Source organism: Arachis ipaensis, chromosome B3 (assembly GCF_059453495.1).
Source record: "Arachis ipaensis isolate K30076 ecotype BB chromosome B3, ASM5945349v1, whole genome shotgun sequence".
In the NCBI taxonomy this organism is placed as follows: Eukaryota; Viridiplantae; Streptophyta; class Magnoliopsida; order Fabales; family Fabaceae; genus Arachis; species Arachis ipaensis.
The window spans coordinates 25988044-26002950 of NC_142438.1; the positions used below are offsets into that span (position 1 = coordinate 25988044).

The 14907-nt window shown below is 34.5% G+C and overlaps 1 protein-coding gene across 1 annotated transcript; it reads left to right on the forward strand.

Annotated features, from left to right (window-relative positions):
* Window positions 1–2965: 2965 nt before the first annotated feature.
* LOC107632750 (uncharacterized) lies at window positions 2966–3443 on the forward strand (the record flags this gene model as incomplete). Its single annotated transcript, XM_016336410.3, has 2 exons — window positions 2966–3037; window positions 3168–3443. Coding segments are annotated over 2 exons (348 nt in total), but the record flags the coding sequence as incomplete, so codon positions are not given.
* Between the last annotated feature and the right edge of the window lie 11464 nt (window positions 3444–14907).

Genomic DNA, 14907 nt, shown 5'->3' on the forward strand with positions numbered 1-14907 from the left:
TACTTGTAATTAATATAATTTAAATATTTAAATTTAAAAATAATTCACTATTAAAAGATATTAATATTAAATAAATTCATATATTAATATTTGAGATTGTTGGGTATTTGGAATTTGAAGAAAGTTTTGTAAGTAATTGAAAAAAGAGTTGAGTTGGTTTGGATCCATTTTTTCGAACAAAAAATAATAGTAGCAGAATTTTGATTTCGTAAACTTGGAAGAAGATAAAGAAGAGTAGTAGATAGTGTGAGAATAGAAGTGTATCTAAGTGGTATATATAGAGTAACAAAATATTAATTTATTAACAATAACGGTAACATAGTAACGGCTAGTTTCTAACGACTATTTTTACAACAGCTAGTTTTACAATGGCTAAATTAATATAATAATATAAATATAAATATAAATAATATTTAATATTAATTATGATATAAATAATTAATATAAATTATTAATTAAATAAAATTTAATTATTTAATTTATTTATTTATTATAATTATTAATAAATTAGTTATAACTTAATTACTTTTTTTTTTATCAAAGATAGGAGACTCGAACCCGCAACCTCTTAATTGAGTATGGGGAGACTATGCTATTTGAACTATAACTCATTGGCTATAACTTAATTACTTAATTAATTATTAGTTAATTAATTAATATAAATTATTAATTAAATAAAAATATTAATATTTAATTTAATTAGTCATTATAATTATTATTAAATTAATTATTATTTAATTATATAATATAATTATTTATTTTTTATTATACTTGCCACTTGGCAAACATATATTGGTTAATGAGAGTCTCCATTCAGAGGGACTCCCTCTTCTCTCTCTTCTTGAAAAAACGTGAAGGAACTCACGTTAGTTCTCTCCAACGATTCCAATTCCTTTTTTTTCTGACCGAATAGTAGCTGGGCTTCTCCATTGGAGATGCTCTGAGAAGAGCTCAGACTTGTCGAACCGGGTTAACAGGAACTCTGGTTTTTTTTTTTTGGGTGACTGGAACTCTCTGGTTTAGATGTAGGCTTAGGTTGGGTTTGGTTTGTGTATGTATTAAGATATAGACATTAAGACATAGACACTTGAGATATAGACATAAAATATTTGTATTTGTGTATGATGTTTGGATATAAGGCTGCGTTTGTTTTTAGAGACAGGACAGAACATGACACTGAAACGGAGACAATAGGATGGAGACACTAAAAATTATCTTTTGTGTATTGTGTTTGGATACGATGGACAAAACACTAATGTAATGTCTAATATTATATTTGGATATACAAGACTAAAATATTATATGAAATGACTAAAATAGCCCTGTGATTCCAAATTTTCTACATCAATACAAATTAATTTAATAAAAAATGAGAGTACGTAGGAGTATAAACGGAACTTGAAAAAAATATTTGAAGAGGCAAAAAATTTTAATAAAAAAATATATTAGTATTTATATTAAAATAAAATTTATAAATATAATTATTTTATTTTAAAATTTATTATTAATATATAAGAATACATATGGTTAAGATTAATTAAATTTGAGTTTGATTAATAAAAAATTTTGTTTAAGTTAATAAACTAAATTAATTTTAAATAAAAAATTAATTTTAAAAAAAATCCATTTTTACATGAAAAAATAATTAGTTTTTGCATATAAAAATCTCTTTTTATTTAAAAAAAAAAACTAATTTTTTTTATCTAAAAACTGGTTTTTCTTTAAATTATATAAAATCAATTACAATTTATAAATTATTTTTAGCATTTTAAAAGATTAATTTTACTTTTGCTAATATTTATCTTTCAAAAATTTTAAGATTAATTAATTTTGTTATTATTTTTATTACAAATCAAATAATATAATATAAGGTTAAAATAGTATTAAAGTAAAACGATAAAAAGAAAAGAATTATCTACCCCCAATAAAAAATTCTACAGAAAGGAGAGAGTACCTGAAAAAGAAAGAGATAGAGGAAGAACAGGAAGAAAAAAGTATCTCTGAACAACGCAATAGAAAAAATAAGAAGGGATAATAGTGGAAAAAAGGAAAACAAAATTTATAAAATTGTCCGTGTCCACTATTCCAAATCTCGTGTCCATCATTGTCCTTCGTGAAAGAGTGGACACAAAAGTATAAAAAACTGTCTCGGAGACAATATGTCCACTGTTCATGTCTCTGCTTCCAAACCCTTTTTAAACAAGTGTTGTCCATGTTTCCGTGTCCTGCCCCCGAAAACAAACGCTACCTAATAGACATGACATTAGAAAAGTGTCTAATATTGTGTTTGTTTTAAAGAACAAGACACTACATAATTAGTAAAAGACAGTTTTCTCCCTATAATTTAAAATAAGAATCAAATAATTAAAAAAAAAACCTACTTCAGAAACTTGCAAATTGCTTCGAGGGTTTCTCCCCCTCACCCCTACCCACAAATATCTCTCTTCTAGCCTCCTTCTTCTTTGCTGTTTGGTGGATATTTTCTAGGTGCATCTTTGTGTGGTTGTCATTATTTGCGGTCCATTTAGCCAATGTTGTTCACAAAGTATTGCTCATCCATGGAGAGCGCGTGTGCTGATATTGGATTTTATTCATTACCGTTGAAATACTCTAGAGGTGTCACTCTCTTTCTCTGTATTCCTATCAATGTTTCTTTCTTATTTTCTACAGAGCATCTGATGCATTTTGGTGTCGTGAAAGTGAATTAGTGACAAAATTAATAATTTCTCATTGCTTCTCAAAGTGTAATGGATATAAAATTATCCTGATAAGGGTTGAAAACTTAAAATGCTATTGCATCTTGTATGACTCATTTAGAGTGGAGACCGCAAAACATAAAAAAATTTTCTACAATTAGCTGAAGTTCATTACAAAAAATATTTAAAATTAATTAACCTCACTACGCATAGGACTTGTTTAAGTAGATAACTCTTATTTTATATATACGTGAGTGTGATTGTTGCCATTACCCCCATTCTTGAAGATTGATATAGTCCCAGAATCATTCCAAGGAACCATTAACCGAGAATCTGGTAAGGTAACCAATTTAATTTTATAGGAGATTACAATCTTTGAACTCTAGAATTTTATATGTATGGCATAGTGATTCTTACATCAATAGTGGGAATTGAGTTTAAATTCTTACAATCATCTTTGTAACAAGCTAGGTTGATTTTGAATTCAAGGCCAAGTTCTTGTTTTCTGTTGGGAGTATCTACAAGGCTCCACCTCTAATGGTGATGACATCCTTGAGATCTGAAGAATCAAAGGATGACATGAAAAGTGGAAGAGGGAAGAGATTGGATGAAGAGGGAAATTGCATGCTGGTTGGTGTGGCAAAAGTTGATTCAATTGATGATTTTCTCATGAATTCCTTCCTTGCCCTTCCAATTGAGTGCCTTGCTGATTTCAATGATGTGATCTCAATTTCTGCCTCATCTTAAAGAAGAGATCATCATCACAGTTTGGACATTGTTGAATCGTATTTTAATTCATTTCGTAATCCAAGTTGAAAATATTGAGTAAAGGCTTAAATGAATTCATCATACTATTAGTAAAGAAATTGCTTTATCTTTATAAAGTACTGAAGAGGAGTGAATTTTATCTTTTTCTTTTGTTATTGAATTCTTTAGTTGTGAACTGTTCAATTTATTGTATTACATCTATCCCATTTCAGATAAGCATGACTTTAAGAATGCATAAGGAGCAAACAAAGAAAGAAAATCTCAAAGAATAAAACTACAAGAGGAGAAGACAAAGTGCTAGTAACTTATGATGGCTGTTGGGAATGTTAATAGACTTTGAAAGTTGTATTTTTTTCTTTGTGATATTTGGCTTTGTATCTGTACAATAAATCATGACAAACAACAGCATAAGAGTAAACTTGGTTTAGCTTTAGCAAATACATAATTGATTGCTGGGTCCTTCTTTTGTAATGAAATTATATGAATTGAAAATTCAATGAAAAGTTGTTTCTTTGATGTTTACTTTGGTTTGTTCTGTTTCTTTGTTTTGCTAATAGTATTTGAAGTTATATCTTGTATGATTTGCACAAATATATAAGTGCAGAAATTAAGAATTTAGGTTATAAACATCAACACAGGATTAAGAAAACACAAGTTATAAGCAAGACTTGATTCCAAATTTGCAGAATTCAATAGAATTTTGTAGTTTTGCAGAAATTTAAGTGCACAGTTGCACACACTCACCTAATAAATAAGTTAAGTGCAGAAACCTAATATACATAATGCAGAATTCAATATAATTTAGTAGGACTGCACAATTTAAGTGCAAATTGCACAATACGATTAATATTTACCTGATGGATAACATAGTTGCATAATAGCAGAAAATCAACACAGAAAATTGGACAATATGAATAAAATTCTATTCACGCATAAAGGAGTTGCAAACTAGCTAGTGTACTTCACTTGATTAGCATAAGAAAAAACAACATAATGCAGAAAAGTCTAATAAGTTTTAGCAAAAGAGACCATAATAAGTTAACTACTAAGACCACCATTTACACCCAACAATAACTAAAAGTTTTCCATTATATCTCATGCGAATGTCGCCTTTTCTTCGTCCAAACTCCAAAAGGTTGCCTTCAATTTTGGATTCTGCACAAATTTCTTTGCAATTTGCACGATCTCCATTGTGTTAAAACCAAGACTCTTCAGCGTTCGGCCAAGATTCACTTGCTCATTAACACCAGACATTGCATTGGCTAGTACCTGCACATGCTTTCCTTGATCCTCAACCGCAGCTTTAAAAGTTTCAGCTAAGTTTGATAGGACTGTAGCATCATTGCTTTTTCTAGTTGCAGTGTGACGTCATTGATTTTTCTCACTTGACGAAGCAAATGAGGTTGAAAAAGTATTGGGTAGTTCGCTCTCGCCAGTTGCTAAGTCCTCCATGTCAACATCGTCTCCGCCTAAACCCAACCCACCAGCTGTGGCCGCAGCAAATCTAGAGCCCGGTGTGACATCTTCTTCAGCATCTTTTCCACTACATGCATCAAGACCAGTAGCTCTATCCTTGCAAAAAATGCTCTCAAGATGTTCAAACAAAGAAAATGGCTTGCCTGGAGTGTAGAGTGTAACATTGCGACCCTGTACAACATAAAACAAAGTGTACAATTACATGAGAATTAAAAAGTACTTGTAAGAAGCATGATTAAATGCGTAAAATTACTATCACACCTTTCCCCACGCTTCCAATACTTGTTTACTATCCACTTCAACACACATCTTTTCAAAATTCCACCCAAAACCACTACAACCTAACATCTCAGCCACAAACATATATTTTTCTTTCAGGCGCTTGTGTTTGTTTCTGATGTGCTTCACAGTGAGACCACATCTAGGAAACTTCTCATTCATCTTGTCCGCCAGTTTTTGAAATGCCCCTGGCTTAAATTGATCGGCATCTGCCCTCTTGCCTTCAACAACCAATTCCTTCATGAACACAACGAATTGTTCAGTTTCTTGTTCAGTCTATTGGCGGGGTGTGGAGACCATTTGCTGCTAGATAATATTTATGTACAATAACAAATAAAGTAAACCATGGAAGCATAAGTACTATTAAAATTAGAGTTCAATGGTATTAGAATTATCTTTAGAATTACTTACAACAAACTGAAATCTACTACCAAAGATAGTGCAAAAAAGTACTACCAGCAAATTATAATTGCAGTACAATTAAAACAATCAGTAGCACAATATTAACATACTTCAAAGATTTCAATACTAGTCTAGAATTTTGACATCTCTTGAAACAATTAAAACAAACCCTTGCTTAATTATATGTTTAATTAGAATACAAATTATGAATCCGAGTTGGCAAATACATACTGCACGAAGAAAAAACTCACATGAATTCAAATACAATAATTTATCGTCTAGGACAAATGCAAACATGACAAAACTAGCAAAGATAAAAACTCTACGCGCCACCTTCTCCTCTCTATATTTCCCACATCTCGGTTGCTAGGTCCTCACGCCATTGAGTCCACTCATGGCTACTTTTCACAACATCAATTGTGTCAGCTTCATCAACTATAGTATCATCTCCTACGGGTATGTGTTCTGGCAAAAGAGTTGCATCTTCTTCGGGATCAACATCCATGTTCATACGAATAAAATTTTGTAACAAACAACAAGCAATAATAATGTGGCTTTGAACCCTTATAGGATAGAACGAAGAACTTCGTAGAATTGCCCATCTTTTCTTAAGAAACCCAAAGCACCGCTCAATTACATTTCTAGCCGAAGAATGCTTCTTATTAAATAACTCTAGACAATTTTGTGGTGCCCGATGACCTTGAACCCACTCATTCACATGATACCGAACATTTCTATAAGGAGATAAAAATCCTCTCCCATTGGTATAGCCAGCATCCACTAAGTAATAACACCCTAAAAGGATGGAAAAATATAAGAAATAATTTTTAATTCTCATAAACAATAGTTATTATTCTTTTGAAAAGATTAATTTAGACATACCAATAGGTATTTTCAAGCCATTACGTCGAGTAATAGCATCCCTAAGTACCCTTGAATCAGATGCCGATCCTTCCCAACCACTAAGGACATAGACGAAATTCATGTTCCGATTGCAAACTCCTAAGACATTGGTTGATATTCTAGATTTCCTCGTCCGATATCTAGATTTATCACTCTTCGGGACTGTGACACCTATATAAGTTCCATCTAATGCTCCTAGACAACCCTATCAAATGTAAAAAAAAAAAAAAGTTATTACACGCAGAGTAAACTTGACTAATAAAAATTGGAGCTACATACACGACCTACCTTGAACCATTTCCATTTGGGATCTACACAATCTTCCGGTACAGGGTCTGCCTTTGCAAATAAGATACTTTGGACACGCAAAATCGAACACAATACCTTGTGAAAATACCTACTAATAGTTTCACCAGACCTATAGAACCTGACTTGTACGCTGCGATTTTTGGTATGGTGAGCTAATATGATTAAGAAAGTAGCTACTTGCTCGCCTATGCTAACATGACCATCTTCGTCTAATCCACCTTGAATTTGTAGCAATTCACATAAAGTTGCAAATGCATTCAAACTCATTCTTAACTCCCATATGCAATTTCTATCTCCACCCTCCCCAATGATATTATCTAATGCATCTCGCCTTAATGGCAGTGTGTCCACTCTTCGACCAATCGAAGAATGACTCCGCCTTCTATTCCTAAAATACATATATAAAGTGACTAATAAAAGCAGCATTAACGTGTCAAATTGTATTCTCATAATCCAGTAATATCCAACACATAGCTTAATTTATTCAGAACGATCCATCATCACTTCCTAAGAAACAATAACAAGTAAATATATAAATGAAGAACTCTAATAATTTGTACAAATAGAAAAAATACTCAATTAAACTAAAAATAGGAAAAACACCCATTACATAAGCATATGCTCACATAATCAAGTTCAAAGCATACTAATAGATTTCAAACTTAAGTAACCAACCAACCGGCTTAAATGCTATGAACAAAATAGAAAAGATATGATTGAAATCTATACATATCAATAAAAATGTCAGCTGAAAAATAATTAAGAGTTTTAATATGTAATTTTTTATTAATTAAAATAAAGAAATAATGCTTTGAGACATGTGATTGATAACTTTTTAAGAAAAAATTAACTTTAACTACTATCACAATGAAATAACATCCAGACTTGTAAATTAACATGTCAAAAAAGAGACGATTTGCGGTAGTGATACATATGAGATGATGCAGAACAAAAAAGAGATTTCATGGAGTTAACGCCAATTTTTTTTTACACTATAATATTTACACATGAAAATTATTTAAATCTTGAGTTTGTGGTTTAAGCATTTAACAGCAATGCACCCGCAAAAAAAAAATTTAAAAATTTCCTACCAATCAATACTTCAATAGCTAAGAAGGAATGGAATTTGGCCCACATGCAAAGTGAGAAAAAGGGAGGAAGAGAAATAATTGAACTTTCACCAATTAAGAAACAATAATTAAAAACTCAACCAAGTCCCGCTCTTCTAACCCAATTAATCAATTCAAATTCCTATATTCCACACGTCAGAATCAGATTCCACCCACCCAAAAGAACAAAAAAAAAAAAAATCTACACAATAGTTGAAGCTAGAAAATTATAAAGATGCAAGCAAACTTTGCAAATCAAAGAAGCTAAAACGGTGCGTTAGAAGGGAAGTTGGAAGAGCAGCAACTTACAGATTCAGAACTTCAAAGAGAACACAATAGAGCTTATGTTGTTCCTCCCTCTCTCGCTCTCAAGAGCCACTGTCAGTAATTCAGTATACAGAAGGAATTATCACTGGTTAGGGTTTCAATCAAACAGGGGAGACATTTGGAATTTTAGAAAATGAATGAGGATAAAATTGTCTGAAAAAATTGATATAGATCCGTGTCCATCGTCCAAAATCCGTGTCTCACCATTTTACTGAGACATGAAATACATGTTTTCTGTGTATGTATGTGTGTAAGCGTGTCCTTCTTATTTTTGTGTCTCACAGTCCAAACAATAGACACGCCCCACTGTGTCCATGTCTTGGCAAGACACACACATGAAACAAACGGAGTGTTATTGTCACGGCCTTGGACACACTCCAATGCTACCGTGCCGGCACTCAGACTTACTCAACCTTTTGAGCTAAGACCAAGTCAGCTTAACCCTCAATACTTAGCAAAAAAGCTAAGAATATAAGAGAACACAAGAGAAAGAAAGCTTTGATGGAAGAACACTTTATTGCTCAAGTGTTTGTTACAAATGATTCACACATACACAAACTCTAACTCTCACCCCTATTTATAGCCATCCACCTCCTCAATAGATGGTTAGGATTAAATCTAATCAACGGTCCAGATTAATCATCCAGAACCTTCTTTACAAATATCTATCCTACCACAACTCTCTAAATGTTTCTAGATTATTCCATACCACTCCTTATACTTCTATATACATCTACACTCTTCTAGAATACTCTATGACCTTCCAGAGTCTTCTAGAACCTTCTAGGGTATTCCGGGACCTTCTAGGACATTCTAGAATGTTTCGGAACCATCTAGAGTATTCTCAAACACTCCAGAAAACTATACAAACACTGTTAAATCTAACCTTCTAAAATTTACCGTGACATTCTCCCCCACCTAATGCGTAGACGTCCTTATCGCGTTCTGTTCATGATAGCGCTCTAGGTGTTCCTGGAATTGCCACAGATCTTCATGAGCTTCCCAGCTAGCTTCGGTTATCGGGAGTCCTTTCCACTTGATCAAGTATTGGATACTTGGTGGTACTCCTCTTCGTCGTACGACATGATTAGCTAAGATCTCTTTGATTTCTTTATCAAAAGATCTAATCACCACAGGCAGAGCACGACTCGAGTCACATCTACTCGGTTCATCTTGGTCTTCATGATATGGTTTAAGCATATTCATATGGAAGACCGGGTGGATCTTCATAGAGGGAGGGAGTTGTACTTTGTAAGCAACCTCCCCAACACGTCCAATGATCTCAAATGGCCCTTCGTATTTGCGGATTAAGCCCTTATGAACCTTGTGAAAGGCTTTGAATTGTTGTGGAAGAAGTTTGATCATTACCTTGTCTCCCACTTGATAGCTTGCATGCCTCCTCTTATTATCTGCCCATTTCTTCATCTTCTTGGCAGCTTTGTCGAGGTAAGAACGAGTGACATCTGCTTGTTCTTCCCATGACTTAATCATATGATAAGCTCCAGGGCTCTTCCCTGAGTAAGAGGAAGAAAGAGAATGAGGTGTAAGCGGCTGTTGTCCAGTCACAATCTCGAATGGGCTCTTCCCTGTAGACTCACTCCTTTGCAGATTGTATGAGAACTGAGCAATGTCTAGGAGTTTTGTCCAATCCTTCTGATTAGCGCTTACAAAATACCTCAAGTAACACTCAAGTAAGGCATTCACTCTCTCAGTCTGCCCATCGGTTTGAGGATGGAAGTTTGTTGAGAAATGAAGCTCCGACCCAAGGAGTTTGAACAGCTCTGTCCATAGTCATCCTGTGAAGCGTGGATCTCGATCACTAATGATGCTCTTAGGCAATCCCCAGTACTTCACCACATTCTTGAAGAATAGTCGTGCTGCTTCCTCTGCAGTGCAGTCAGTAGGGGCAGGTATAAAGGTAGCATACTTCGAAAATCGATCCACTACCACGAGAATAGATCCAAACCCCTCGGACTTCGGTAAGACAGAGATGAAATCTAGAGAGACACTTTCCCACGGTCGCTCTGATGGAGGCAGAGGTTCCAACAACCCGCTTGGTATCTTGTTTTCAATCTTATCTTGTTGGCACACAAGACAAGTCTTCACATAGCTCTCCACTTCATCTCTCATTTGAGGCCAATAATAAGAAGATTCAATGAGTGTCAAGGTCCTTCGCTGACCTTGGTGACCAGCCCACTTGGTGTCGTGGTATTCTCTCACTAATTTTCTTCTTAGATTTTCCCATTTAGGGACGTATAATCTTCTCCCTTTAGTGTAGAGAAGGTCATTTTCTAGCCAAAATCTTTTGGTCTTACCTTCTCTAGCCAAATCCACCAACTTCTTGGCTAATGGATCGTGATGCAACCATTCCTTGATGGTATGCACAATATCTCCTTCAACCATAGAAATGGCTGCCATCCTGTATGGTGCTGAGATAGGTGGTTTCGCTCCTAACTCCAATTTAATCTTGTGATCCATGTTACTCCTAGGTGGTAGTTGTTTTGGCAACTCGGGAGGCATCACATCCTTATTTTCTTCAAGGACTTCCTTGATTTTAGGGGGAATAGCTTCTCCTTCAGATGTCGACTCTTCTTGTAGTAGAGCCAAAGACGTCATCTCCCCCTTCTTGAAACCTTTCTTGAGTTGCATGGTCGAAAACATCGGGATTCCTCCAGCTTTTAAGATTGTAGGGACCATGCATGGAGAGCCTTTCTCCATGACGCATACTATGCCGTAGTATGGCATAGGTATTATATTTGCCTTCCTTTGCAAATCAAACCTGATGACTATTTTGAAATCGTCCATGGGTGCTACTGAGAAATCCACAAGTCCCTTCCAAGAACCAAGAGTCATCTCAACCCCTTTTGCTACTCCTTTAAGGGGTTCACCCTTGGTATTCACGGGTTTGAACCAGCCATTCTTTTCGATAATCTTCAACCCAAGCCTCTTTGCTTCATCAGGCGTGATGAAGTTGTGTGTAGCACCAGTGTCGATCATCCCATGACAGGTTTTTCATTGATAAAGGCTTTGACATACATCAAGCCTTTCTTTTCTGCAGTGCTTGCCTCTTTGCCCTTCACAGCATTTATGTGTTGGATAGATCCAACACACTCAGTTACTTGAGTTTGAGCTTTTCGTTCCTCGGCGATAGATGCCAAAGTCTCTAGCTTGGGACAATCCTTCATTTGGTGTGGTCCCTTGCACACGAAGCATCCTCCTTTGGGCACGAAAGCCTTCTTCTTTTCTTCGTACTCTTTCTTTGAAGAGTATTTTCCTTCCTTCTTGGTTGAGAAACTCTTCCCCTTGTCTCCCCCACCTTTAGCGAAACTAGGCTTGGAGGAAGACTTAAGTTTAGAGTATCCCCTATGATACTCAGTGAGTGATTCGGCCACCACGATGGCCTCATCGACATCCTTAACATTCCTTCTTTGTAGTTCTTGCTTTGCACAAGGTTGGAGTCCATCAATGAAGAAGAACAATGCATCCTCTAATGCTAAGTTGGGGATTTAAAGCGTAAGAGTAGTGAACTCCTTTACGTACTCGCTAATCATACTCTTGTGCTTCAACTCCCTCAACTTCTTCCTTGCTTCATAAACCATATTCTTAGGGAAGAATTGTCTTTTCAACTCCCTTTTAAAGTCTTCCCATGTGGCTATGTTGCAATACCCTTTTCCATATCTACACACTTTCTCCTCCACCACAAAGTAGTATTATCAGAAAGGTAGAGAGCTGCAGTGCGTACCTTTATTGCTTCTTTGACCACACCTTGGCCTTCGAAGTACCTCTCCATTTGTCATAGGAAGTTCTCCATTTCGCGAGCGTCCCTTACGCCCTTTAACTCCTTTGGCTTGGGGAGATCAATCTTTGTCGTCTCCCTTATAATGGTTGGTCGAGATTTTGCCTCCTCGAACCAAACTCGAACTTCCTCTAATAGTTTTAAGGAATTCTCAAGCTTCTCTTCGATTTGGAGCATGCTTTCTTTGAAAGCATCTAGTTCTCCTAACACGTGAGCCTCGAGGGTCTCCTTATCATGTTCTATCCTTTGGAAACGCTCATCCATAGAGGATAGAACATTCTCCAACATAGAAACTCTCTCTTCTAAGAAGTTAGAGTCCTTACCTCTAGGCTCACTTGAAGAACGGACCTTCTTGCCTCCCCATTGAGAAGGAATAGCATTCCTTCCCCTTTTAGATTCAACATGCTCCATGGTGATACTATAAGCCATACCCACAAGCGACTTGTGCTCCCTCTCGAACCTTGCTCGGATACCAAATTGTCACGGCCTTGGACACACTCCAACGCTATCGTGTCGGCACTCGGACTTACTCAACCTCTTGAGCTAAGACCAATTCAACCTAACCCTCAATACTTAGCAAGAAAGCTAAGAATACAAGAGAACACAAGAGAAAGGAAGCTTTGGTAGAAGGACACTTTATTGCTCAAGTGTTTGTTACAAATGATTCACACACACACAAACTCTAACTCTCACCCCTATTTATAGCCATCCACCTCCTCAATGGATGGTTAGGATTAAATCTAATCAACGGTCCAGATTAATCATCCAGAACCTTCTTTACAAATATCTATCCTACCACAACTCTCTAAATGTTTCTAGATTATACATCTACACTCTTCTAGAATACTCTATGACCTTCCAGAATCTTCTAGAACTTTCTAGGATATTCCGGGACCTTCTAAGACATTCTAGAACGTTCCGGAATCATCTAGAGTATTCTCAAACACTCTAGAAAACTATACAAACATTGTTAAATCTAACCTTCTAAAATTTACTGTGATATTATGCTTGCTTGAACTTGGTTTGTTTGAATTTTTTTTTTGAAAAAAGTATTAAAAAGTCTGTCTTTTTAAGTTTTTGATAAATATATTTTTGACGAAATTTAAATATAAAATAGTCTTTAATTTTTATAAACAAAAAATAATTTTATTCTTCTGTCTATTTATCTTTCACAAATTAAATAGAATTGACTGACATGGTTGTAACAATATCCAGGTATTTGTTATGGTGTCATGCTGGAAGAATGCTAAAATTTACAAAGACAAAAAAATCTCTAATCATAAAAACGACGTCGTTTTACAAATTTTAAATTATTATTAAAAATCTTTTTGAAAGACATAAATTACTATATATTGTCCTAACTCCTTTACAAAAATCAGAGTTTCCTTCCCTCCAAAACGAAACTGAAGCGTCATCAAAAAAGATGGAATAGAAAAAACGAAATTGGTTTGTTGAAGTAATTCAGTCATCAAGCAAGGTAAACAAATTGCTTATGTAAAAAGAGAGTTTTTAAATGAAAAGAATTGACGAATAAAAAGGAGATTAAAATAAAAGTGAGGGACTAGTAGAAGTATATGATTATATTAATGGACCCAAGATATATGGAATCTTGTGGAAAAGGAGATAGAATCTTCAAAAACAAAAATCTAGAAAAGTATTATGAGAATTCAAGCTCCAAACCATGAAGTAGTGATTTTTCACATAAAAAAAAAAAGACGAAGAGAGAGATCAAAAACAGAAGAACACTAAGGCAGAAGAATATTAAGGCTCTAAGAACCAATGATTAGAGTCCAATTATGTGCTTGTGATGCTTTTATGTTAAGGAGAAACTTAGGGTAAGTGAATCTGATGGGTGCCTTATCACCCGATAACTTGAGCCAACTGATTCGGGATTATCGATTGAAAAACCTATATTAAGAGTTGCCTTGAGATAAAGCATTTAGAGTTCAACTGTTCAAGGGAGCTTTGGGCACTTATGTCTGGATGAATGAAAAGATTTTATAGTTATGTACTTGTGGTGTTGATTGTGTCGAGGAGAGGCTTGGGTGATTAGATCCGATGGGTGCTTTATCACCCGATAACTTGAGTCAACTAGTTCGAGATTATCAATTGAAAACCTATATTAAGAGATTTCTTAAGACAAAATACTTAGAATAAAAAAATCTCAAGCATCCACCCCAGTTAAAAAAAAAAGTCAAACTCTTTGAAAAGTAAGATGCTTTTAAGGTCATAAAATTATAAAAGAATTCTCATAATATAATCCTGATTTGAGTTTTTGAATATTCTTAATTCTTAAGTATGCAAGATTTATCAAGACAAAAAAAATCCACATGTGATCATAAGGATTATTATAAACCTCACTTTCTATTTTAAATATCCAACTTAGACTTGAATTGATAAACTCTTCAATTCTTATCACTAAAATAATCTATGTTTATCCATCTTTTTGCTTGAAGACAAGCAAAGTTTTAAATTTGGTGTTGTGATACCTTGACATCTCTAGTAATTTTTTCATATCTTTTTAAGTAGTTTTCTTATATTTAATTTGAAGTTCTTACGTTTTTAATGAAGTTTTCATGACTAATAATATGTTTGAAGTTATTTTAGAATTATTGTGCATTTAGGATTAGTTTTTAAAGTAATCAGGAGAAGAGAAGTAAATAAGAAAGGTACAATATTAAACTCTCAGAAAAATGGGCACTCAACGCCTAAGAATTATCTAAAGCACGCATCTTGACTAAGCTGCGGAAGAGGGATATTCTTCAAACCATCAATTATCACATTCTCTCTAAAACAGAACAATCACTAGAAATACGTGTTAACTTCTGCTTTAAGGATATTC